At 38.7% G+C, this 26,079-nt stretch overlaps 1 protein-coding gene across 2 annotated transcripts in view; it reads left to right on the top strand.

Annotated features, from left to right (window-relative positions):
- The window catches only part of pdgfc (platelet derived growth factor c), a 40,047-nt gene extending 30,677 nt beyond the window's left edge, over window positions 1-9,370 (top strand). The window contains exons 4-6 of one of the 2 annotated variants that reach the window (XM_026357175.1): window positions 6,926-7,133; window positions 7,287-7,504; window positions 8,231-9,370. In XM_026357175.1, the coding sequence (XP_026212960.1) occupies window positions 6,926-7,133; window positions 7,287-7,504; window positions 8,231-8,338 (534 nt within the window). In that variant the 3' untranslated portion in view covers window positions 8,339-9,370. Of the gene's footprint in view, window positions 1-6,925; window positions 7,134-7,283; window positions 7,505-8,230 lie in introns of both variants that reach the window. The other variant, XM_026357174.1, reaches the window with a different exon arrangement.
- Window positions 9,371-26,079: the final 16,709 nt, after the last annotated feature.

The following is a 26,079-nucleotide window of genomic DNA, read 5'->3' as shown; positions in this document are numbered from 1 at the left end:
TGTCTATGTTGACAGATGAAATACCCATTTGTAATCCAACCTACAGAGCTTGGGTTAGTCAATTATCATTGACGTGCACTGCGGTGACGATCAAATTGAAAATATGGGTGGTTCAAAGGTCCAGAACCACTCAGGCTAGCTGAACATTACCTTACCAGAAAACCTATAATTCAATCAGATGGAAAAAAGGATCTGAACACATTACAGAAAAGACTTCAGTGCCTGTGTGCGTCTTGCTGTCTTTGTCTTCATCCATCCTCTTCCCATTCCTCATTCTCTTTCACTTTTTTGCTTTCTTTTCCGCCCCCGTTTTGAGACCACACACACAGAGAATCCATTCGCCCCTGTTCCCCTCACTGACAAAAGCCCAGAGATAAACTGAAGAGACGCCTGCCGTGTTTTAACCTGTCATGTTTTAGTTCTGTTCACTTGCTTTAAGTAAACAGTCGTACTCTTCATTAATCCCTAATAGCTTGCAGCATTGGAGCCAGCTGAGGTCACTGATGGCACACTGTATTCTCTCTCTGACTTTTATATCAGCTTCTTTCTTCTTCTATTCTTCTTTTGTTCCTCATACTTGTCAACATTGTGTTCTTTACTCCCCCTTAACATGCCAACAATATTGTTGATAGCAATATGGCACAGCAGTGTCACACAGAGCTTTAAATGATCTGTATATAGCTAAATTAGGATCAGAGAGAGACAGAGTCTCGTTAGTGTTAGAAGTGGAAATGTATTCATTACATGCATCTCTTCACTGTTAATAAATGTCATTAATAGATGCAGTGACCTGTGATTTTACAGACACAACCAAGGTCCTGCTCCATTCAATAAAAATGTATTCATCCAAATAACCCAATGTTTAAATCCAAGATACTATTACAAGGAATTACTAAAACCTAAAGTCCCCAAAGTGGAAAAAGTGTCATCAGTTTGTACTGGGGAATTTTTTACTTAAGCAGCAAAGTCAATATAGAATATCTTAAAAGAGAACTGTATACAGTACATTCCTTAATACAGTTTTCCAGGCATTTATCATCAAGTCGATTTTAGCTCATTATCACAAACCACAATTTTTCCTTGCAGGGATTTGTAATTTGTACAGTATTGTATATCCTTAGACCCTTAATTTGGATAAGAAAAACATCCTGCCAAACTATTTAACTTGAAAAATGAAGCATGAAACTTCACAGAGTTTCAGCTCAGAAGAGGCCATAAAGTCAGAGAAAATGCCCCGTTTGTGATGAAAGGCACTTTACATTTAAAGAATTAAATTTACTCTCAATCATTACTTCCAACACGCATGTACAAATGTAGTGATTTTATTTTATTTTTTTCTGTAAAAGACGAGGGATGTGTGCTTTTCTGGGTTGAGAAAACTCTTCTAACTAAGCCCTGTGGGTTTACTATACATGTGAAATTTGAAAATAAAGCAGGCAAATATAAAATAAATGTTTAATTAATGTGCAGCGGAATTAACAGTGACGTTTAAATGCCTCGTCAGAAACGATTTGATGAAACAAGAGACTCCGTTTGTGTTTCAAATTCCAACTCTAGAAGGTGCGGAAACCACGAGCAGGGGGTAGAGGAAGTTTTGGCCTCTGCACTTTCAGTCAGACTTCCCTTTGAACCTTCCTCTGACTTAGGAGGAGCACGCTAGAAACAGCAGCACTCTGTTTCCTCTGTGGTCAACCAGCAGCTACTGGAACCCCGTGCCATGCAGGGGCCAGCACTTTAGTTTATATTTAAACAAGCAATAATTCCTCCCCACCACTTCCATGGATTGGAAGAAGGGGTTGGGGAGGTGGAGGTGGGGAATAAGGCACGGCCTATAATTCAAGAGGAAGAGATTTTAGGAAAGGCAAAAAGGGCCGAGGTAAACAAGTTGGTAAAACACAGAGGAGAAGCAGACTAAGCTAAGAAGCGTGAGTGGTGTGGGGCGATGGCAAACACAACACATGTCATTGTGTCTGTGAGATCTTAATCCAGAATTCAGCTGCACAAGAGAGTTTTACACTCTGAGGATGTAAATCACTCGGTTATGTTTGTCTGGGTAACAGCATGGGCTACGGCAAACACATCGAATCTACACTATGCATGTGAAGAGAGAGTTGGACTGAGGAGGTGAAGACTAAAACCCTCGTTAAAGCAAAACCATGCAGGAGGTTTACTGCTGGCATGATGAAATTGAGGTCTGTTTTTACACCAACCTCAATTGCAGTGTGTGGCATTTAGTGAGAGAAAAAAATGCCTCTTTCACGCACAGCAGACCTTGTTGCTTACTCAGAACTCTCTTGTGCAAGGAAGTGGTTTGCAAGTCCATGTGAAAGAGAAGATATTGTTTTCCAGCCCTCTCCCAAGATGCTATTTCAGAATTGTCATCTCAACATAGTTAGCTGAACCTGTCATTTTAGTTACCAGAAATAAGAGCTTGTGGCTGTGCTTTATAAGAACAAAGAGACTTGGAAATGAGGTAATCACAGCTTGAAAACAAGGTTATTTATTGGGGGCAGGAGGTTCATAGTGATAAGAGATCCACTGAAAAATGTCATACTTTGATTTTCTCTCCGTCTCTGTCCCTTCCTACCAGAAGCATCAATTCTAACCCTTCTGCACATTGTAAATTTATCATCCTATGTGCATATATATAAAAAATGAATAGCAGTACATATTTTAAATGATTGGTTTGAGGACAGAACACTGAGTTATGTAGCTGAAGTACTCAGATCCCCTCCTGCTTCGGGCTGTTGGCTGAGCTATTTTTTAATAAAAGCTTGATATGAAGTGCGACTAACAGGAGACTGCTGCTAGGTGAGGCAGCCAAAGAACATAATAGATGCAGGTTTGTGTTTAGGTTTAATATGTTGAGTCTGAACTATCACCAGGTTTCAGTTTTCCCTAAAGTTGGAGACTTAACATCACTTTTAGCAGGAGTAGTACACAAATTCATTTTAGCTTTGTTTGTGTGTTTCCATTTACATTTTCTTGACATTTTCTCCTAAAGTGATATCATTTCCTTCCATGTTGCTTAAGGGCACTTCATTGGAGGAGTCAGGAATTAAACTAACACCTAAAGAATGTACAATTTACCACCTGAGCAGTCACCACATGTTTAGACAGCTTAACATGTACCATCGTAATCCTGCATTTCCTTGATCATGTAAAAATAACTAACTGAAAAGAAATGAGAATCATATTTAAAAATACATTTTAAATTTCATGTTATATTGTTGTGAACCTCTTATGTAAAAAACCTAAATGCAGGATTCAGTCGTTGCAACACTGCTACCACACTGTGGCCTGTCTATCTGCAGGGGAACAGTTGGCTTCAGGACATTGTTTTCCCTGTTTCCACAAACGTTGTGATGCTTTTACTGACTAGAATCACAACGTCATGATTTGCAGATCATTTAAAACCTACATTTTGCTGAAAATAGTAAAAATATTGAATATGAATTTTGCCTCGGTCCACCTTAAGTGAGCTTGTTTCTGGGTCTTTTCTTTATATATGTTTTTATTTGCATGGTGGAGTTTTAACACAGTGAACTGTGACTGTCGTTTTCAGGGGTGTTTCGGAGCCCATGCAGTCATTTCCACCACAGAACCGTGTCTATTTTTAATGCCGTGCTGTCTGAGAGCATGAAGATCATGACCATTCACTACTGGTTTTCAACCTTGGCCCCTGCATCCAGAGATTTTTCAGGATTTTCTGTATATTCTGCTCGTTATTATCCTCCATAGATGATTGATGAATGAGTGAACCTCGTCCCATCCTGTCACATGCTCTTACACCAATCGTGATATTGGCCTGTTGCTATTCCATTAATCTAGTAATACACAGCTTTTCCAGTCATTTTCTTGTCCCTGTCCCATTTTTCTTTTATTTGTAGCTGGTGTTAAATCTTTGTACTATTTTCAAATACAGGCTTAAAATAATTTACAAGTCATTATATTGTGTTTCTGTTTTAATTAAGCATCCCAACTTGTGTGTTCTCGCCTGTGTGAGAACTTTTGGTAAAAGAAAACAAGTAGTTTGGTTGACTGATGATTGAGCCTTTGTTTTCATACTGTCAGACACCTTGACACAATGAAAATACCTGCACCAGGACCTGGACTGACCTTGGGGCTCAGTGGGCCAACGTGCATCTGTCATCTGTGCATTTGTGTCAAATCAGCATCCTGTTTTTGAATCTATCCCAAGGTTTTTGTTGAATACCATTCCTCTCACTCTGTTTCAGCTGTGTGTGTATGTGCTCTCGACACAGAGTGGCAACAATACTGCAAAGATGTAATGATTTAGTTATGGTGATTAGAAACAGCTTTCAATTATTCACTCCTAAAACTCATACTTAAAGCATTACTCATTCATCATCTAGAATCACAAAAGATTATTTATGAAGCTTCACTGAGCTTAGTTTGGATGTCTTCTGTTCTCATTCTGCAGCAAACAATGGCTTTTTTTTACTCCATTATGTTAAAGCATAAAGTCTTATTGTGTCAAACTAGACGGACAGACGTTTTAAACTCATTCCAGTTATAGTTGGTGGCTCATTTAAGTACTTTGCTCCTGAATTTCTTAAACGAGAGCACTCATCTGATACTTATAGCTTTATTCACACCATCTTGATGTGTCTCTGAAGAATTATTTGGCCTCCCTATCTGAAGCTAAGCTTGCAGAGTGCCACTAATTGGGGGAGTGTTGCACCGTCGACATTCACAAGCTGTTAATGACTTCCAGTCCGCGCTGTTAGCCACTGCCAAGGCTCAGCTAATAAGAATCACAGTCTGTTCGTCTGATGCCTGGAAATACGGCTATAGCTTAGAGAGAGAACTGTTCAGTTCACTTGTTCTTATATGTCTGTGCTGATAAATAACTCTTCCCTTCTCCATAAATAGTCAGTTCACTTTTGTGTCTGTTTATCTCAGTAGGTAACAAATAAGCCAAATATATGTGCTCATGAAGGGAAACTCATTAGAATGAGTCAAACCTGTGGAACACAGCTGTGCATCAGCTGTATTTTTGCAGCCTGTGATACAGTCATGTCAAACCACTGGCATCTTATAGTGTTTTAAAGTCTGCACCAGAGGGACTTATAGTTTATTACATGAGATGTTTCCTGTTGCACCTACTGTATAATTCAGTGTGAACATAACCGACGGAAAGTGTCTTGACAAGCTCAAAGTGTCTTGACAGCTGAAATAAGAACTATGCATCTGTGCTGCCTCTCCTCAGCTGATGTGCACTAAAATATGTGAACTCTGGAGTATTTCCACACGTAGTTTTACATTGCTATGAGTACTAACTTTTCTTAGAAGAAGTAGTAAATAAGAATTTAAACCAGATTGTTGCCATGTCAGTGGACAACCTTGTAATTCTTTCCTATAAGTCATGAAAGGGAAGATACAGATTCCCGGATTCTGCCTCTCTGAAAGCTTTAAGACTCAACTCCAGCAGCCGGTGTTTTCAATGCTCCACGAGCTGCATTTTTTTTGTAGGTGTCACAACGTTGCCTTCTAGCTGTCAGTCACAAAAGATTAGAGAGACCAGCGATCTGACATGTTGGACAAACGCGGCATCACAGGACTGAAAGGTTTAACAGATTAGCGTCTTCTCTCGTGGGAAGACCAACACCCCAGGTATCAGTCTTCTTTGTGACTGCACGCTGCAGCCTGGAGAGTTAGGAGCTTGAGACAAATAATACTGCTCCCTACAAAAGCTTCAGGGACAAATGTTGTTATGCAAAGTGGTCAGAGGAGGTGACACAGATGTGATCACATCTGACAACACAAAAAATGATGTCATTAATTCACATTTGCACATAAACAGCAGTGCATAGATCAGATATGCAGTGTGTTTTTTATAGCATGTGTACCTTGTGGAATTTAAATGCATGATGATTCTATTATTATATGTAAACCACAGATTTTCCTTTTTCCTATTAAAAAAAATAACCCTAGGGGTAGTCTGTGTGAGCAGCTTATTTCTATTTCTAAGCAGTCCACGTCTGTAAGTGAATGTTTTTTTGTTACCATGATGACGAAGGTCATTGGTATGCCAGTGGCTGCTGTTCCTATGAGTTGTAGCAGTATGGGCAAATGACTTACATGGTTGTTTAGACTGGGCAATCTAGATGTGGCAGGGAGACACTCAGTATTTCCATGGTGTTGGCTACAGTTGACAGCTGGGTTTTAGTGGAATATTAGATTAAAATATTAATTTTGGTTTCTGGAGGAGTAGCTTTTCCATCAGCTTTCAAATTTAGGAAGTCCAGTACATTCAGTGTGGGAATGACTTTATGTAAAATAGATTCTGCGGTCATCAGGGACTCTAGTCACGCTTCCACACATTACCAGATCTAACACAAGTTTAAATTGGGCCCCAGCTCAGAGTGCCATGGTCTCTGTTTAACGTAAGTCCAAACCACTGTAGCATTTAATGAGACTGAACCCATTTTTTACCATGACATAAAATGTACCACTGCAGTCAAACTCTGCTTTATTTTATACCCTAACATTTTTCACATTGTCGACATAAAACATATCTTGTCACTGCTGAAAAAGTTGTTGTCTCTGTGTAATTTTCAGTTTTAGTGACCAGAGAGCAGAGCGAGCTCTTAAATGTCAGAGAAAGTGTCCATAGGCATCCTTAGGCGGTTGATGCAATGGCGTGGTTTAGGGTGTGGAAACTGCATATCTAGTGATGTTAAGGGAGTACTGTGTATCTAATGGAAGATTTATACGCCACACAGACACATTTTAGTGCTTGGTTAAAGAATTTCCTAGTGCACAAATCCATCAAATGCAGAAAGCTGAACCCAAACCTGAATGAAGCTGAATCAAATATAAATGCTCTGCTCTGTTTTTGAATGTAATATATAAATGACTTTTCTGTGCCGACCCTCTCCATCATCTGGTTTTCCTGCAGGGTGTATCAGAGCCTGAAGTTCCCGCGGTGCTTCCCCCAGCCCTTCAGGGCATTGAGCAGTTGTCAGAGGCCATGTCGGGACTGTCCACACTGGAGGAGGTCATGAAGTACCTAGAGCCAGAGAGATGGCAGCTGGACATAGAGGAGTTATACAAACCTACATGGCATGTTCTAGGGAAATCATTCATTCATAATAAGAAAGCCAGAGGTAGGATATTTTAAACTTACACATGAATTATTTTAAGTTAAATAAAGTAGAAGAAGTATTTGTCACTGTGCTATGTGTGTTGTGAGAAATGCAGCTGAAGTTTGTTTCAACATGAAAAGGTTCTGATAAAGTCTTGTGTGCGTCTTTGAGGAGGAGCTGATCTCAATCTGTTGAGGGAGGAAGTTCAACTGTACAGCTGCACTCCACGCAACTTCTCTGTATCCTTGCGTGAGGAGCTAAAGAGGACAGATGCCATTTTCTGGCCCAGCTGCCTCTTGGTGAAGCGTTGTGGTGGAAACTGTGCCTGCTGTTCTTACCGCTGCTACGACTGCCAATGTGTGCCCACCAGGGTCACAAAGAAATACCATGAGGTAAATATCAATTTGACCAAGAAACTATGACATTTGCCTGAAGAATTTGGCACATTGGACTAAAGAATTATATGAGAGAGATTTATTTTAAACTATTTTACAACATTACATCAATTCTGAAAATATATTATTTTGTTTAAGTAAATAAAACTGACTTTTACATACACATGTTTAGATTTAAGTGTCTGAACTGTCCCAGAAGTTCATGCATTTATAAATGCAAATACAAAAGTGATACCTACAGAAAACCAACAACAGAAAATCATCTTAAAATAGAGATAATGGTGTTTTATTATAACCAGAACTTATTAAATGCAGGGAAATGAGAAAAATAAGGAAACATGATGCAACTTATTGTGCTTAATTATACCTGGAACTGTTTCCCCACTAGCAGCAAGGAGGGTGAAAGGCAATTCTTCTATTGCTAGCTACCCCCAAGTTTAGAATCATATTCGCTATAATGAGCTTACTGAACATGATAGAAACATACAAACATATTTTTTTAGCCTGTATTCTCTCATTTAACCAGCATTTTAATATTATACTCAAGTGATTTTAATTAATAAGAATCAATAATACATCAATTCTAAAAAGAAATTATATTTTTGTTTATATTGGTTATATATGTTTTGTTCTTTAAGGCCCTTAGTGAAGACAACAATTATTTTTAAATGAGGAGGACACACGCTTTGTGTGTTTGATGCCTAGTATTCATGTTTCCAACAGGTCCTGCTGCTGAAACATCGAAGCGGTGGACGAGGTCTGCAGAAGTCCATGACTGATGTGCCCTTGGAGCACCACGAGGAGTGCGCCTGTGTGTGTAAAGATGACTGAGACTGACCTCTGATGCGTAATAGCTGCCACTGGAATCACTTGGGACATTAAAAATGAACCTCTGTCGCTGTTGCAAAGTTCTGTATCTCATCCACTTCCACTGGGAGCTAACAAGATTCTCCAGTTATCCTGTTGTCCTTTCCTAATTGGATGAAGCAGAACAGACTAGAATCTAATACATTTTCTGAATGGATTTGACTGCTGTGGAATACCAATAGTGTGCTCTCAGTGCATTATAAAGAGACAGAAATTCACTGGAGCACATCTAGACTATTACCTATGTGCTCTGAGGACTGTTTTCTTCAGCTCCTAAGAGATAAGGACAGTGAGGCGCTCTTGCCTGTTCTTCTTGAGGTCTTTTTTAAAATTCAGCCCATGCGGGCTGATAGTGTCATGGAAAACAGGAGCATCTCTGTTCAAGTATTTTCTTATGTCTGTAAGGGAGCTGGCTCCAGCCGCCTTACTCCCTCTGCTCCTTTATTATTACCATCAAGACAAAGACAGGTATTTTTTTCATGAGCAGTTTTCTCTTGGCCCTCTTTTGTTTTGCAGCAGATTTAATCTGTGGTGAAAAGAAGCAATGTGCCGCTGATTTGGATCACAAATGAGACTTTATTATGTGTAAATATTTCATTTACAGTTTGTTTCTGTACTAAAGTGTCTTTTCTACCAAAGATTCTCAAGAAGATCACGGTCGCACATGTAGAGCCATCTGGGTGTTCATTACAACTCTGCATTGTTCTGTCTCAGCAGTATCGTGTGCTTCAGGAATGCCCAACTGCAAGCATCTTTTCTACATTTGCTTTTGTTCATGTTAGATATTTATTGTTTTAATGAAAGGGAAATTTTGTTCCGCAATGTCATGTTTGCATCGTCTGTCACTGTGCTGTTCTATTAGCCTGCGTTTTCATTGTTCATTTTACATTTTCATTGTGACATGAATGTTTTTCATTTTCTGTACGCCAAATTTATTTATCTTTACTTTTCCAGCAGCTGTTTTTGTATTTCCCTGTACTGAACATCAAAATAAAGTCTTCCATTTCTAATTGGACGTACAGTGTGGAAATAACACAACAAATGTCTTACATTAACAGAATCCTTTCCAAATTTATACCATTAGTAGAAATATTGGAGAAGACACTTTAAGTCGTTTTCATATCACATCAATATAATTATTATGAAAAATCTAACTTTCCAGTACAACATATTACTTACATTGTGTAACATGCAACATAACAACATTGCATGGTTAATCCTAATTAGTTATAATATAATTATTACATATTTTTCTAATAGAGACTGCAAGACAGCTTGAGCTAAATAGAAATAGAAAGAAAAAACATATTTATCCAGAGTTATGATCTTCAAGCTCTTGCTCTCAGAGTTTCCATAACTGCATATGGATACACAGGTAAATCTTCAAGCTCATTAACAATAGTCAATGACTGTCAACTTTAGGACACTTCCATTGATCCTACTTGAGTAAGAAGCTGCTTTAGAGACCATCACTTTAATATCTGTAAATTTGTACTTGTGCGTACTTATCATTCCTTTTGTCTCCCATATATGACAAGCATTACAAAATCTAAATTATAAATTATAATCACCTCTATTGAGCCTTATCTATTTTTTCATTATTCCACAAGCTTCTTGTCGGACACTGAGTTTTGTTCATTCTACCCCCTGGCCATCAGGTCACCCAGGAGGAGGTTCTCATTTGTCTCACGCTGCTGTCCTGGCCAATTATTTTGATCTAATGTGCACCCTGGCAGGCATCTGCGGTGACGCCAGATGCTACTGCATAAACCCGCCAGCTCCCAGTGTGGTTTTTATAATATTAAACAGACTGCCTCCGTTAGTCAGTGGATGTTTCTTTGCAGAGGAAACCTCCCTGCACTGGCACAAGATGTGACACAGCATGGGCAGTTGGTCTGGCTTTTAGTAGGCTATGTTTGCGTATGCATGAGAGCAACTAGAGTCCAGCACTTGACGCTTGCACCCTTCACTTCACTGTAAAGCCAAAGCAGCCTCAGTCAGCCTAGGCCGCAGCTCATGGTGCAATTGAAGTGTCTTGGCCTAAAACAAGGAACAAAATTATAATTAATTTTGTCTGTGGAGAAAACAAACTCTTAGCTGCACTTAACTAAAAGGTTTTTAGACTAATATCCTATTACATGGTGCTTACACCATTATCTTCTTGGCCAATGCTCAGAAGATAAAGCAGAGTTGTGTGAGACAAAATTCAAACGTTTCTGACAGAAAATAGAAGGTAGTAGTAAGTTTTACAGGGTAATGCAAACACTACACCTGTTCAGTAGCACAAATGTCAGCAAAATAACAAAAAGGGTATTTTAATGCTTGTAAAGTTTGACACTACTGTAAGACTAAGGCAGAGGAATAGTTTCCTACAAAGACTCATTTAATGAAATTACAGGATTTTTACTATGCATTTCTGAATAGGTGAGAAGTCTAAGTCTTAAATGTCTGTACACATAGTATAATAATAAATTCAAACCTTTCAAAAATTGCATTTGATTCCTTTCTCGTTGGACTTCAGTCACTAATTTGGAGGACACGAAATTGTTGCATGAAAAACGTGTTATTCAAGCTGAGTAAAAACTTTCTCTATGTACTGGTACTAAACATTATGTCTGTGAATCTATGTTAAGACTAAATGCTAAACATGTGTTTGTCTTCTCAGTGTGACATGATCCTAATCACACTTAGCAATGTGGGTTATTTAATTAAAATTTCTTTTTAGCTGTTTTGAGATGAATGAAAATGAATGATTGCTGCTACTCTCATATTTGTCTGTCTTTAAGATGCAATTACAACCAGTAGTTAGTATGTTATTATTGGCATGTCTACATCTTACCAATAACAACAAAGTAAGATCATTTTTTCATCAGTGTGTACAAACTGTGTATATCAGGGAGCTTTGGAGTTGCTGACAGCCAAACTACCTGTTTCCCACTCTCTCCAGTTTTTATACTGAGCTACAAGCGAACAGCAAACAAGCTGCTGGCTTTAACTACTGTACATACTCAGTGTCTGATCATTGGATTAGTAGCGAATTAAGTTGCTCTTCTAACTCTTGGCAACGACACCAGTGTGTATTTCCCATGATGTCAAGTTATCCCTTGAAGTCCTTCATTCAGTATTACTGAGAGTCGGGAGCAGAATTACTGTACAGATGTAGCGATGGCCTCATCCTCTACATCCAAGTGTGGATGTTTGCTCACTTGCTTTCTTTCTGCTTGTTTTGCAGAATATTGAGAATGCATTCCATCTGTCACACTTGTCTGTTCCCAAGAGCTTAACAACCCTCAGGCCCTGTCTCAAATCTCAACCACCAGCACTTTAGCCGATGGCAGCAACAACAGAGGTCTTGAAGTTTCCACTTATCTCTGTCATTTCCCATCACTAGACAACACTCTCAGTATGTACACATGCAATACTTTCAAATATATGAATCTCAAATTACCATCAAGAAGAAAACTTACTTTTGGACCCCAGTTCAACTATCAGTCAACGGATATTGTTGCATTTTTATGCTTTTGGTTCTCTGAAGTGGCTCCGAAGTGCTGTTGGTATACCCTCAGTCAATGCATTGGTTACACCTTGCTGCAATCATATTGTAGTAGTGCCTCTATGTCAAATGCTACTGATGTCAACAAGCTGTTTTAGGAACAACATAGTGTGTTCCCCGATGCCCAAATGCAGATGTATGGTAAAAAAACGTATCCATGCAACCAAACCCAGCCTGTCTTAATCTCCTTCAGCTCATATTGTTGTATCTTGTGGAGATAATCTTAACAGATTCACTACAACCACTGCATAGTCTTCACATTTGAAACTATCCATCTCCTGTAACGTTCAAGTGACTATAAATTTCAGCATGCAGCATGGGAATCGATCACAACATGAGGTCATTTATAACTGTGCTGAGTCTTTGATAACTGACTGATGGGGGAAATATGGCTGCCCTATCCAGATGACATCCCCTGAATCCTTAATTGGTTCATGGTATATAGATGGAAAGGCCAAATTGACGGGTGCATGTTATGTTTTGATGATTATAGGGTGCTGCAGTAGCGGTTTTCGGAGAACCGGCTGTTGTTACTGGGAATGTAAGGTCTTCGACTTTAGTGTAGCATTAATCATGGATCAGGAAATCATTTACAGTGCAGCACAGCAGAGGCAATATACTGTAGGTTGAATCATTTGACAGATGTCTCCCATTTCAGTCTTCATCCTATTACGTCGTCTCATTACGTTTTAACCACTCCATGCTACCGCAGCAAGATGAAAGCTTTTTACATTTAGCCTGAACTCTATAATACACTGTGCACCTCATATGCAGCCATAAATCAAATACGTAAGCACACAGTATATACAACAACTTTACCCAACTGAGAAACCGCAGGCAAAGTGAAGTGCTACACCTATGTATACAACTGCTATAAGGTTTTAAAAATACTGTAGCACCTCATCAGAAAGACAGTCATCAGGTGTCTTATTCCCATAAGTTGTCACATCTGCTGCCTTGAATGTATCATGTCACTTGACAAAGTGCTTAGAAAATGTCATCTCACTGAAAGTCTTACTTTGTCCTCAAGCACATGTGTGTCAGTGATGGTGTGAGCTACATTCATGTCATAGCATATCTCCCATAATACACACACAGACAGAACATAGTGGCAGAATTGTAGATAGACCGAGGGTCCAGGATTGATGAGCTCTGACAATCCTCTCCTAGCTGATGCTATTACTCACAAACGTCAGACCCCACCGTTGGCCATGAGGGAAATGCATCCTTAACAGAAAGCAAGGTCAGAAGTCACTGATTCCTGAGTGGTTGAGTTAATTGGGATTGGGTTTTGCTAACCCTGGAGTTTCACACTGTGGGTCTCTAATGATGAATTCAAACTGAGGGGAGGGCAGGTGTCTTTTCTGAGATATGTTGTTTTGAATATTTTGATTCACAAAAATAAATTATCCTTGTTTTTTACTTTTCTGAATAAAATTAAAGATACCTAGGGTTTGATAACTATGTTCATGTCTCTCTCATGAAACATCACACAAAAAAACATTTAGAGGTGAGAACCCTGACGAACAGATAATCAGTTTGGTTTGTTGATGGTTAAATACACATGAAGAAGAGGTTTGATTATTACACTCATATGATTATGGCTGCATTTAGATGTCCCAATTATTGAGCCCTAGTTGCAACAAAACCATGTACACCACTGAACTAATTAAATGTTGAATAATTCAAAACTGTATTTTCTGTACAGTCATGAACGCTGCAATTTGTTTTACCTGTGATACACATATGACTTACAGCCATATGTGTGTAATGACTTGCATGAACACTGTTACAGTATACAATAAGAAAACAGCTTTATCAGTCTTACTTGCAGGAAATTGCTCGAACAAGTAAGAATTGCAAGATTGTGATATTGTCCGAGACAAGTAGGAGTTTGGTACAAAGCTGCAGCATCAGTAGTTAGAAGGTATGGTCGAAGTCACTACTAACAACAAAAATCGAAACTGGACACCCTTGAAAAGTTATGTCAAGCACAATTTTACTGTTTATACAACTTTGCTCTGAAAAACAAACTGGTTAGTTTGTTTCTGACCTGGCACAAGGGTTCTGTGCAGAATCATGTTTTAGAACCTCTATAGGCAGTATCCAAGCAGTAAACAACATCTGCAACATGGCACAACATTGTGAGATTGAACATTCATGCCAAAGCACATTAACAAACCTGGTAAATACTGGCAGCACATTTGCTGGTAAAACAGAACCAAAACAAATTTGTTTGATTAGATGGAATCCGGCAAGTTTGGCAGGCACCAGGCCAGGACTACCACAGTGACGGCATAGTGACCACCATGAAACATTGAGGTTGGAATGTGCTGATATGGGGTTGAATGATCACAAGGAGTGCAGGGTGGGATGACGTTTGTGTAGATGGTTGTAGATGACTCCCAGTCTCAACCATGTTGTCTGGCATCACAGTGGTCCCAACACTCTGGAGTCACTGAGAAACGCTCAAATTAAAAATATGTAGTCTAGTAACTATGTTAAGTCATTCTAAGTAATTCTTGGTGTAAAAAATGTGATGTGCATTTATTTATAAGGCTGCAGGAGATGCTGTAAAGTAGCTGTTCCTCATCAGACAGTCAGGTTATTCAGGTGTTTGACACTGTTGTACCTGCAAGCTGAATGGAGTGGAGGATGCCAAGATGGCAGAAATATAGGCATATTAATTTTGGGATGTCGTGCCAGGAGACTAATACATAGCAGCTTACAGGTGACAGATGTGTGCTCCATATGGCTTTAGGTGATAAATGTCACATGATCCCCCATGGGTATGTGGGTAATGATTCACTGGAAGCTCCCTGTGGTGGCCAACAGCTCTGGATCCCAACACCCCTATGACACTGACAGATCCAACTAGACTATGTGGACACTTCAAGAGGTACATGGATTAGTTTTGTACTTTAGTGATAACTTATTTATATATATTGGATATTTAAATTATGTGTGTTATGATTCACATAAATGAAATTAAGTATAATTCACATTTGTGTAATTGAGTGTATTAGGGTTGATAAGTGTCACAAGCAATATAAAGGAGATGAGAGGTTAATAAAAGAAGTCAAAGTTGTTTTTATTTGCTTGTTTTTTGTTGCAGGGTTTATTCATTATGATCCTGGGACTGTGTAATATGTTGGATTGGATCTTTTTTTGTTTACAGTAATAGTAATACACACGGCGTTATACTATTTTTTAACTTTCATTCAAGTGTGAGCTTCTTAAACAGACATTAAAAACCACTGCAAAACAAATCTGCACTGTTCTCTACAAAATTCTCAGAAGTGAAGATGACCCCAAGTTAAAACATATTGGGGAATTGCGGTGTTGAAACAAAAGAAAACCATCTACTTCAATGTATCACAGTTCCCGAACAGCGTTTTTTTGTATGAATTTTTGTGTAAGAATGTTGGTTTCACAGGAAGAGTGAGGAAGTATGTAGAGGATTGTGAAAAAGGGATGTGGTTTGACGTTTTCTTGTGTTTCCAAGAGCTGAGCAACTGAACGCAGCAGGCCACGGAGACTCTGAGCATCAATGAATTATTTTCTTTTCTACATGCCTGGACTTGCCCCGTTGCCTCACTTTTAGTCACACGCACAAATGGGCCGAGTCAAATGGTTTACGCATCCTGTTTTCTTTCTTCAACACTGTTTGAAATGAAGGTCACAGACCACATGTGAGGCACAACACAGGTCCCAGTCAGCAGTCCACTAAATGTCCCATTCATGTCGAGCCAGTTCCTAAAAAAATGACTCAACTCATGTGGTCACTGGGAAAAAAAACACGATGGACGGGGTCAGTTTTCACTGTAGTAGTGAAGGTGTACAGATTTATTGTAGGAAGCCGGCCGTGGCTGATGACAGGGGGCGTCCTCTTTCCTGCAGACATTCCAGTCATTCATCTTCTGGAAAATCTCAACACTACATTGCTCATAATTATGCAAGGTACCAGTGAACACCCAACATCAGTGCATTCAGTGCAGATAGCATCGGCACAGCACTAATCTAAAGCAAACGTTTGTCTTTACTTAAAATCAGTCAAGCACGTTCCACAAACTAGGAATTAAAGGCAGCCTTTAAATAGTCTGTTTTATTTAATGAGACACACACCAAAGTAAAGTAAAGCTATCTCTGTTCCCTCTCACTGGAACAAAGTAGGCAAGTATTTCAAATTAAGTCTTGAGTGAAGCTAAAATAAACTCTCCCATCTTATAACCATGTAAACAGAGACCAACCGTTCTCCTTGTAAGGAAGAAATGCCAATGTTTGAACATACCACTGTTTCTGAAGCATCATAGTGGGCAACGTGTACTTTGAAGTGAAACCAAATACAACATCTGATGTCTGATTCATAGATTTTTTAATTCTATTATATCTATTCTATAAATATCTTTTTTTTTTCTTACAGTTTATGTTCTGTGGTAGCATTTCATCCGCAAATGCCCAGTCTGGTCCTAAGGGGTGCGCTTGACTTTGATTACCATCTGTGTTCCTCTAAGCAATTGATGAGGGAGATGTGCTTAGAGAAATTACAGGAGTTGGCACACATCTCCAGCTGTGATAATTTGAAGGCTTTACAAGAATTTGTGGGGTAGACCGCACACTTGTAAAAGGCTGACTAATATCGCTTCAGCAAATATGTTTGGACACAGGTGTGTGGAAGTTGTATCTATAGTATCTGCGTGAAAGGCAGCAAACTCATTAATTAAACAATTAATCACTGCAGCAACCAACCCCGACAGGACCTTATCACTGTAACAGGCCGATAGGTGACCTTGAAAGACTTAGGTACATTTACATTTATTTAAAAAAAATCATTATTTTTAAAGTGGGGGACACTTTTAATCAATCCACACTCTCTATCTCTAAGTATTAAAATGAGTAATGGGAGGACAAAGTTGAAATCAGTGCACCCCTATCTTAAAGAGCTAAACACCATCACTGGGACTGGTGACATGAATTTACAGAATAAGTTAAGTAAAATGTTTAATAGGTAACAATACCCATTTAATTTGAATTCACTTGTAACCCTCTGGGAACACTCAAACTACCAATTTAGTTCATGTTTGCCTTCCCTTATTTGCACCGTGCAGTGGATTCGGTCATTAGTGTATATGAAGAGAAATATTGACAGGCTTTGCACAACCTGAAACAAATAGCTGGGTTCAGTGATTTAAGGAGGATTATCTAACGATTCCACATCTATGGACACAGGCACACAATGAGTTGTGGGCTGCAGTGAACATTGCATTGCATGCTGCTAACGGAGGTAAAAGAAGGCTGTATTGAAATGGGACTGAACCCATCTATTGTTTGAGTGCACACTCTTTCACAACTTAGCCCTCTGAAAGTGTTTCTATTGTTCTATGTGATGTCTGCAAACTCTGCCTGATATTGGATGTAGAAAACCGTTCATGTCCTCAGGCTAAATCGCTCCCTGGATCTCTAGACATTGTACTGTTTACACTGATACTGCACAATTAGCTGTCTTAGTGCAATTTCAGGATCAAAAGATAGCTTTAACAGAAGTACATGACAGCCCCACAGTACTGTACTGTATACTGTATGTGTAGAAATGTTAAATTAAATGCTAATTAACTAAGACTATTTTCTTTTTTCCTTTGTATTTCTATGAAGCCACACTGAAATATAAATGAAAAGGAAAACACTCAGTTACTGCAATTTATGTTCCAGCTACTGAAACAATTGCATCACGTTTTTGTAATATGGTGCAACTGTGAATGTTATCCAAGAGATATGATCATCGTGATCATCTTCCATGGCAGGTTATCTCCTATTGTCCACAGGACATTTTTGGTAAAACCTTTTGAGATATTTGCAGTCAGGATGTTGTAAAAGAGTAAGCTTTAATATAAAAATGACAAAACACAATCCTTAAGGTAGTGCACTGCAGACATTATTAAAATACTGACGTTCTTCTAATATAAATGTCTTTGAAGTCGGACTCAGATAAGATCAAACATTCAAATATAAAACTATAAGAAAATTAACAAAATTAAAACATATTAAAAAAATTCCATTCCCTGTCTGAATAGGAATCAAAGCCATCTCTCGTCTTCATCCCCCAGGTATAGGTCAAAGCAGCATGAAAGGACTTGTGGCTCAGTGATGTGCCACTGCTGTCTGACAAAAATCCACGTATTTCCAGCAATTAACTGTTTTGAAATCATCCAGCAAGTCTGAAGAGCTCGAGGTCAATGAAAATAAAAGGTTTTGTTTCTATAGCAACACAACATTTTCTCAGTGCTGACCCACGCAGCAATCATGCCTATTGGCATGGAAATAGGAAATAAAAGCTGGATTTCTTTTTTTTTTTGTCAATGTATAATTCTTTATTTCATATTTCAGGGACTTTATTAGATCTCATTAGTGCAAAACTAACTGAATATAATGCTTTTAAGTTGTGTTTAAGCCGCCTGTCTCTTTAAAGAAGCAGAACTTATATCACTTTACCGTTCTCTTTTTGCCCAGTTTGCACACACAACGTTTGTACATGCACAGCATTACATGAACTTGACGGGCCGTAGCAGCTGTTTGCATCTAAAAGCATAGAGTACCAAGTAACTGCTTCTTAAATGAGGCTGTTTTTATTGGCTCCTTAGTGCTTGGCTCACGGAGAGTTTAGTTTGAGCAGGCATAGCCCGCAGTGTCTTAAATAGCTTGTGAGGTCCTGACTTTGCTTTTAACTTCACTAGTGAGTGAGGCGGTTTGTAATTATTTTAACCGCGGAACAATTATTTACATTCCATCTAATTGATAAAAGCTTCACCTCCACATGTGTTTGGGGTTTTTACAACACTTAATGAAGCATGAGGTACTAGCTCATACAGTATACTTGAATGCTAGTATTAGATCTACTGAATATTGTGTATCTGCAGAAGGAGTCAAGAAAATAACTTCAGGCCAAAGTAAGTTCGATGCAGCAAATTTGTACATTTACCCTTCAGTGCTTTCACTCTCTCGAGGTGAGATGAAACCCAAAGGTTTCTTTTAAGTAATGGGTAAAGGGAATGAGAAAAGAGAAAAAGAATACATAAAATACAACAGAAAAGAAAAAACCTGTTGTTTATATGAAACTAGTACACGTGAGGTGAAACACCTGGTTGAAACAATACAGCACTCATAAGGAATAGGAAAGTACAGATTCAAACAATACAGGCAATCAAAATAAATAAAAGATGCTGATGAGAGGAATAATATTAATTTTCATGTTTGATGTTCGTTTGCAGAGCGACAGCAGCAACATATATCAGCCTGCAGTCCCACACATGTCGAAACATGCAGGCCACCTAGAGGCATGGAAAGAAAGTGCAGCATTAGTTCGACTGTAAATCCAGATGTACAGCCTCTGTTTTAAAAAGTGTTTTAGCTTTCATTAATTAATAAAAATACAGTTTCACACAAGGATCACAGGCTATTTCTGGAACAAACTTGTGAGTGACGTAATCATGTATAATTGTATTGTAGTATAATGTAATGTAATTCAATCACAGTTACAGTATTGGCCTGGGACACTCCCCTGCCAAACCACATATTTTCTAAAGGACTTTATCATTTGTGCTTTAGGATATGGATATAAAAGCTTCATTACGTATTTCCTCAAAAATTTCCACCATCTGTAAATGTAACGTATGCCTTGAAAAAAAAAAAACACACAAGGCTCAATTTACTAATATTTCTAAATGTGTTTTTACATGAAGATATCAGATGTTGAGAGGTTTATGCAGAGTTATCTCATTAATGTAAGTAGAATAATAATTTCCAGCACAGTGATGTAAGGAGGGAAATCTACAGCACAATTTAGAAGAATAGAGCCATTCGTTTTTTTTTGTAATAGCTGTGTCATTTTCACATTGTGCTTTACTTTTGTTTGTGTATATACAAGGATTTGATTGAATGATTGAATGAGAGTTAACCCACCTTAAATTTAACACTGGATGACATTTGAGTAATATTTGGAACATAATCTTTTTCGGCCTGATGATTTTGTATAATCCAGTCGTTTTAATTGTGATCCTTTTGATCCTTTTGTATAGATAACTTGGTCAGAGGTTTCTCTTTCAACAAAAACATACAGCAGATTGTAATGGGATTTTCCGACTAGACGGGCTTAATAAGCTGACGTACTAGGGAAAAAGGCAACACAAAAGCCGAACAAAAGACATAAATCATGACACAGATGAAAAATAAACCAATTGATACAGTCTAGACAGAGAACAGGAAGACGGCCTATTGAAAAGGGCCAACAGGTCATCTCTTGATAGGTCAAATAAATCCACATGCAGTGCACTTAACACATGCACTACTAGATGTTTAGCAATCATCTTTTAACAGTGAATGAGTTTTATTTCTGTGGAAGTCTTATTAGAAACATTGATTAAAAGCTGCAGATTGATTCTAAGGTGACACCCGCTCTGGTTATTAGATTTTACTTTTCATAGCCAACAAAATTAGAGTGATGTCATTTTTCCAGCTCCAAAGGTTCTATTGTTTGCTGATTATTTAACTACTTTGCGATCAAAAGGAAATCCTGAATGTGGTGAAGGATGAAGATAAAGAAGAGTTGTTATAAAAATTAACTCTGTGAGAGGAAACATGCAGGCACTGGTGGTCTGCCACTGCTGGCAGCGGCTCACAGTGTTTCCATTGGAGATGCCAACTGGTCACAGGCTGTGCCAAGAGAGAGATGGATTAAGGCGATGGGCCGTGGTATTCCCATGTCTCTGATCACAGAAGGTAGACTCTGCAGGGGAACCTGGGGAAGTTTGGAGGTGGGTTTCTGATTTGCTCTCTGAGCAGAGCGTCAACTCACCCGCTCTGCAAACCTCTGTGGTACGTTTTCATTTAGATCAAAGAGCCCAACCCCAGTTCCAAGCATGCAAACACAGTGAAACATCTGCAGCAGAATCCATGATATTTCCCCTGAGGATTTTCCAAGTGGACATATTAAAACAAACTCCTTCATGCTGTCGGCCACACCCCTGACCGCTGAAGCCCTGACCACTCCATGTCCACAGCTGTGCTGGTTTGAAAAAAAAAAAAAAAACACAACAAGAAAAGGCTTTTTAATCCTGAGAAAATGAGCACAAAGATGTTCAGTGTTGTATTCCTAGTTCCCTTAATCTGAAATATGGTTGATAATATACTCCATGACATTTTTACTGCAATGGCAGGATGGAAGCAGTCATTTCTCCCACTGAGCATTACAAACACTTGGTTGTCATTCATCTGAAGTGGCCTTTTATTTACATTCTTGATGAATGATCACCTCTATGCTTTCAAGTCTCAAAATATAGACCACATAGAGAAACCATTTAACAGCTTATTTAATTCTTGAATGTGAGACACATACACCTTAAAATAATATCTGCATCGGCCACTTGACAAGATAGATGAGTCTGTCCCACACTTGAACTATTATTAGTTTTAATTCAAACAAGTCTTGGGCTTTGTACTGATTACACAGTCCTCAGGCTTTAGCAATGCTTCGCCCTTGTGAAGGTGCATTGCTATTTAAAAAGGGGATAGCTTGATTAGATAGGCACAGTTGCATACAACTAGCGGGGTGCTATAGCCTGCTTGTCTGTTCAAAGCCTCGCTCTCGCTTTCTTGGAGATAGCGTTGCTATGGCAATAGGCATCCTGGCTCACACACAGGAGAGTGTGCTTGTATAAAGTCACTATATGCAAACATCTCCCTCAGGCAACACATGCGGGAGAGTGAAAAGCTGAGTAAGGGTGTAGCTGTTGAAAGAAAAGGGTCATAACACCATCATGCATGACCAGATTAGCGTGTGAATGGTTGACAGTGTGACGGAAGTCTTTTATCTGTTATTCATGCATATACACTCAGATTTTGTGCATGCATTACAATCACATGAATTAAATATAATAAAACTATTCATGGAATACTATGTTTAACCTGAAAGGAGAATTCAGCAAAACTGTCTCTGTTCAAGTATATAGGCTAATGTTTCACAGTCCTTCTTCATTCTTCTAGTTGAGATTAGATCATGTAACAGTGTACAAAGGTGTTTTAATGGCCCTTTTGTTGGTTTGATGCTTATGCTCATGATTTACTGTCACTTAAATAGTTGCATTGTGAGACAGAGGAGACATTTTGAATTGTTGACACGTACATGTCGGTGTGAAGTAATGTGAGGCTGCACAAAGTCTGATGACTGTGATTCCCATGAAGCGACTAAAAGAGGGTTTGAGTGTCGAAGAGTGATAAAGATGCCGAAAAGAAAGTCGGTGTTGCCAGCAATCACACAGATGGGTTGATTTTAGATTTCGAGCAGGTTACAGAATATTATGTTTATGGGTGTTGCATGTCGGCAATGAAGCAAGTCAAATGAAATAGTCCACCACTTCAGGGACACTCGAATGCTAGTCTGGCAGTGAGGAAACTCCCACCTTGGTAATTAAAAAGCAGTGTGTTTATATTTTTGAGGCTGCAGCTCTGCTTTGAGACTACACAAGTGGTTGCCAGGCAACTACAGTATACCGGCAGCTCCTGGAAGTGAAGTCTCTTCAGCGAAACCTGTCTGCACAGGAAATGGTCCAAACACGAGATATTTTATTTAAACAACCTAAATGAACACGGTGTTAGTCTGGATATCAAAAAGATGGGTAGAAGAGAGAGAGATGTTCGTTTAAAAATGATAGAAAGGAGCGAAAGAAGCTGTGTTTCTGTTGAGAGATCAGAGGCTGAGTTGAGCACAAACACTCAGCTGCTGTCTGCAAGCACATTATTGTCTAGTGTGTGCAAATAAAGGACCTTAAGACCCACTAGAAGCAAACTAGTAATGTGACACAGTCGGTTTAAATCTTTCACTCTCTCGTCTTGGACTGAATTAAATGAATTGAATATAAAAAACGGTTTTAGATACTCCTGAACTAGGGAGTGTTCCACCATGTTTAGTGGGTCATCAACTGCGCACAAGGTATACATTTACTTCCCATTAGGACTGAGCACAGCAGTGCTCCTGGGAGCCATATTACAGAAGCAGAAAAAAGCATAATATTGAATTATTGCTGCATCATAGACGTGATCCAAGTTCCAGGTCTGTAAGGCATTACATCTGTGTGCACACATTCCCGCTTTAAATTAATCTTTGCCAGTGACTGATCAGACAAAATCATCTATTTTAAAGTTTTCACTATGACAGACACGCCCACGATAATTTGGTTTCTGCCTGTGACTTGCAGTTTTCCTTTAATTTATTCTTTTGATTGAGGCCACAGCTCAGAGATACATCATGCATCAAATTTGGTTTATGTTTGTTTTTTGTTTTTTTCCCAGCACTTGGCTCTGACATTATACATTATTGTGCCTCTGGGTGTGTGTTGAGACCTGGAAAATCTGGTCATTAAACTGCCTGGAGATATTTCAGGCCTCAGTAAAGACCTGCTGTCTGGTCAGAAGATGAAATCCACCCACATCCTCTTCTTCTCTGTGTTTTCACTGGTCTCTCTTTGTAATCTTGCTCTCTCTGAGGTTTCAATATCAAAGTGGATTGATTTGTTCAAAGGAGCTCAGGATGCTGCATCATTTCTCGGTGACCCTCCTTGAGCAGAGTTAAACTTGAGTGTTTCCACTTGTTTGTGGAAGATTTTGTAGTATTTTGTAGTGTTTTGTAGTATTTTGTAGTGTTTTGTAGTATTCTCATTGCCTGTTTCAACTTTATATGTTTCTCTCTGCCCTTCTGTGTATGTTCTGCCGACATTATATTTCTAATTCAATTCAAACTACATTAATACTGAGAATGAGAAATAGAAAATGACAATTTGTCACTGTTTTCACCTTCTCTCCTCTTTTAAAAACACTAATTATTATTGAATAATAATTTTTTTTTTCCTCATGTTGTTTGAAAAGAGAGGAGGGGACCGTGTGATCACACAGTAAGAAGACAATAACAACACAAGGGACAGCGCTGCTAAACTGCAAAGATGAAAAGAAAAAATGGTAAATGACCATGGGAAGACTAAGATGAAGTTCCTTGATTTGTGTAGGTGGCTGTAGTCGTGCTGGGAAAGCACCTGTGTGATACAGAGCCCATTATAAAGCTGTTACAAGGCCATTTCCATAAAGAGAAGACCACAAGTGGCCCATTAGGTAATTAGAGCATCCTTTTCCCCATGTCTTCACCTCTGCTTCTACTTCTCTATCTCTAACTCAAAGCTGAAATTTTATGCTCTGCAACCAGGTCATGGTTACAACTCGCTGCACAAAGAACAGGGTTAAGGGAAGGAGAAAGACTATGTTATTTGTCTTTGTCAGCACACCACATGACTTGTTTACTCTCTTAACCTAAGTCATTACTATCACAGACTGTGGAGAATAATTATGTCTGGATGCAGCTCGATTGCAGCATGCACTTCCCCTTTGGATTGTATTATCTTATCTATTTAAACTGTTGTCATTTTGTAGAAATACCTTATTAGTTCAGTTAAGATGTACTGTTGTAGTTCACAAGGGTGAAGTATTGTTGACTGAGTGATGTGATCAGGGCAGTATTTGACTGGCAGGGGATAGCTTGAAGCATGTGGAGGTCTCTGTAAACACTGTGGATGCTACGACCCAAAAGAAAATTTAAAAGAATGTTGAAATGAACGTATGAATTAAATAAGAGAATTACACAGTGCTCCCATCTGGACTGCAGCACTAATTATCTCAGATGGAAGACACAGTGGCTCATAGTGGAACAAGCTGTTTGAGGCATTTAACCTGTCTGCCTCTCAACTGTCTAAAATTTTGTTTTACTGTGGGAAACTTTATGCAGACTTCATACTTATTATCAATGTTACTTCATCCAGAGGGTTCAAATTATGCCACGAAAAAGGATTATACTGCCAAAGTAGTGACATTTGGCATAACAGACCAATTAAAACTCACACTGACACTGTCACACCACCTTCCCTGTCGCGGTTGTGTGTAGGTGTATCAAAGAATAATAGAAACTGAATCTTGTTTTCCTTTGCCTTTCCTTCTCTCCAGTGGTGCTCAGTGATAAATAATAAAACCCAAACGCATCCTGTGGCAGCTGAGAACAGAGCAGATTTCCAAAAATCAAGGCGTCATATCGAAGGATTAGCTGTGGAAATCTATGCACAGAGCAAAGTATTGTCCTTTGCTTCTGTGTATGTGTGGGTGTATGATTAGCTCTGAATTGTGTAAATGAGAGAGAGAGAGAGAGAGAGAGAGAGAGAGTATTAAAACGGCAAATGGTAGGTGCACCTGTCATACTAATTGAGTCACGACTGATTTCATTGTCTTGTTGTTTCCAGCCCGTAATCATTTTTCACTTAAATGACCTACAGACTGATAAGATTCATGCATCATTGTCACACACATACTTTAAAGGTGCAGTGAGTGTTTGTGTAGTGTGTGGAAGTCGTGGTTGGGAGGACGGTTCAGGGATTATTACCTATGAGCTTAACCTTTGCACTTTCCTGTTCTACATTCAAATGTTTCTTTATTTAATTCATTAGCACATGTAAAGATGTTTTAGTGAGTAATATGTATGTTAGCACAATAACATTTGCCCTAAACAAGACATCATTGATATTCTCTGATTGGTTAGGAGGCAAATCTCACTCTAAAGCTTCTCTGCACTGCTGACAACTACTTCCTATATTAAGAGAAGTTTTATAAAATATAATAACAAACATTCTTAGTAAAAAAAAATGAGAAAGAAGTTAGATACTGTGTCTTTAAGTGGGAGTGTTTTTTTCTTGCAGGTTTTAAAACCTAGGTGGGTTTGCTGAGGTACAGGAAGCACAGAGTCTGAACAGACAAATGAGTCTGAGTCAGATGGTGACTCATGTCATTATGAATGACAACTGAAGTCTGCTGTAATCCTCTGTGATGGCAAATCTTAGACAAACCTAAATACAGAGTCAATAAATGGTCATTTGGTTTAATCCTGGTAATGATTGTTAAAAAAAAGCAAATAAGACACACTTGCTGATTGTATACTTTGTTGTTATTAATTATAAATGATCCAGAGCTACAATTCAAACATTTTCATCATCCAGCGCCGTTGTGTAGATGGCAAGTCCAGACTTGATAAGAAAAGGGAGCAAATTCAGAACGAATGTCAGTAAAAGTAAAA

The sequence above is a fragment of the Anabas testudineus genome, chromosome 10 (assembly GCF_900324465.2).
Source record: "Anabas testudineus chromosome 10, fAnaTes1.2, whole genome shotgun sequence".
Classification (NCBI taxonomy): domain Eukaryota; kingdom Metazoa; phylum Chordata; class Actinopteri; order Anabantiformes; family Anabantidae; genus Anabas; species Anabas testudineus.
The sequence above is the reverse complement of the archived record's forward strand: the minus strand, read 5'-3'. Positions and strand labels throughout refer to the sequence as shown.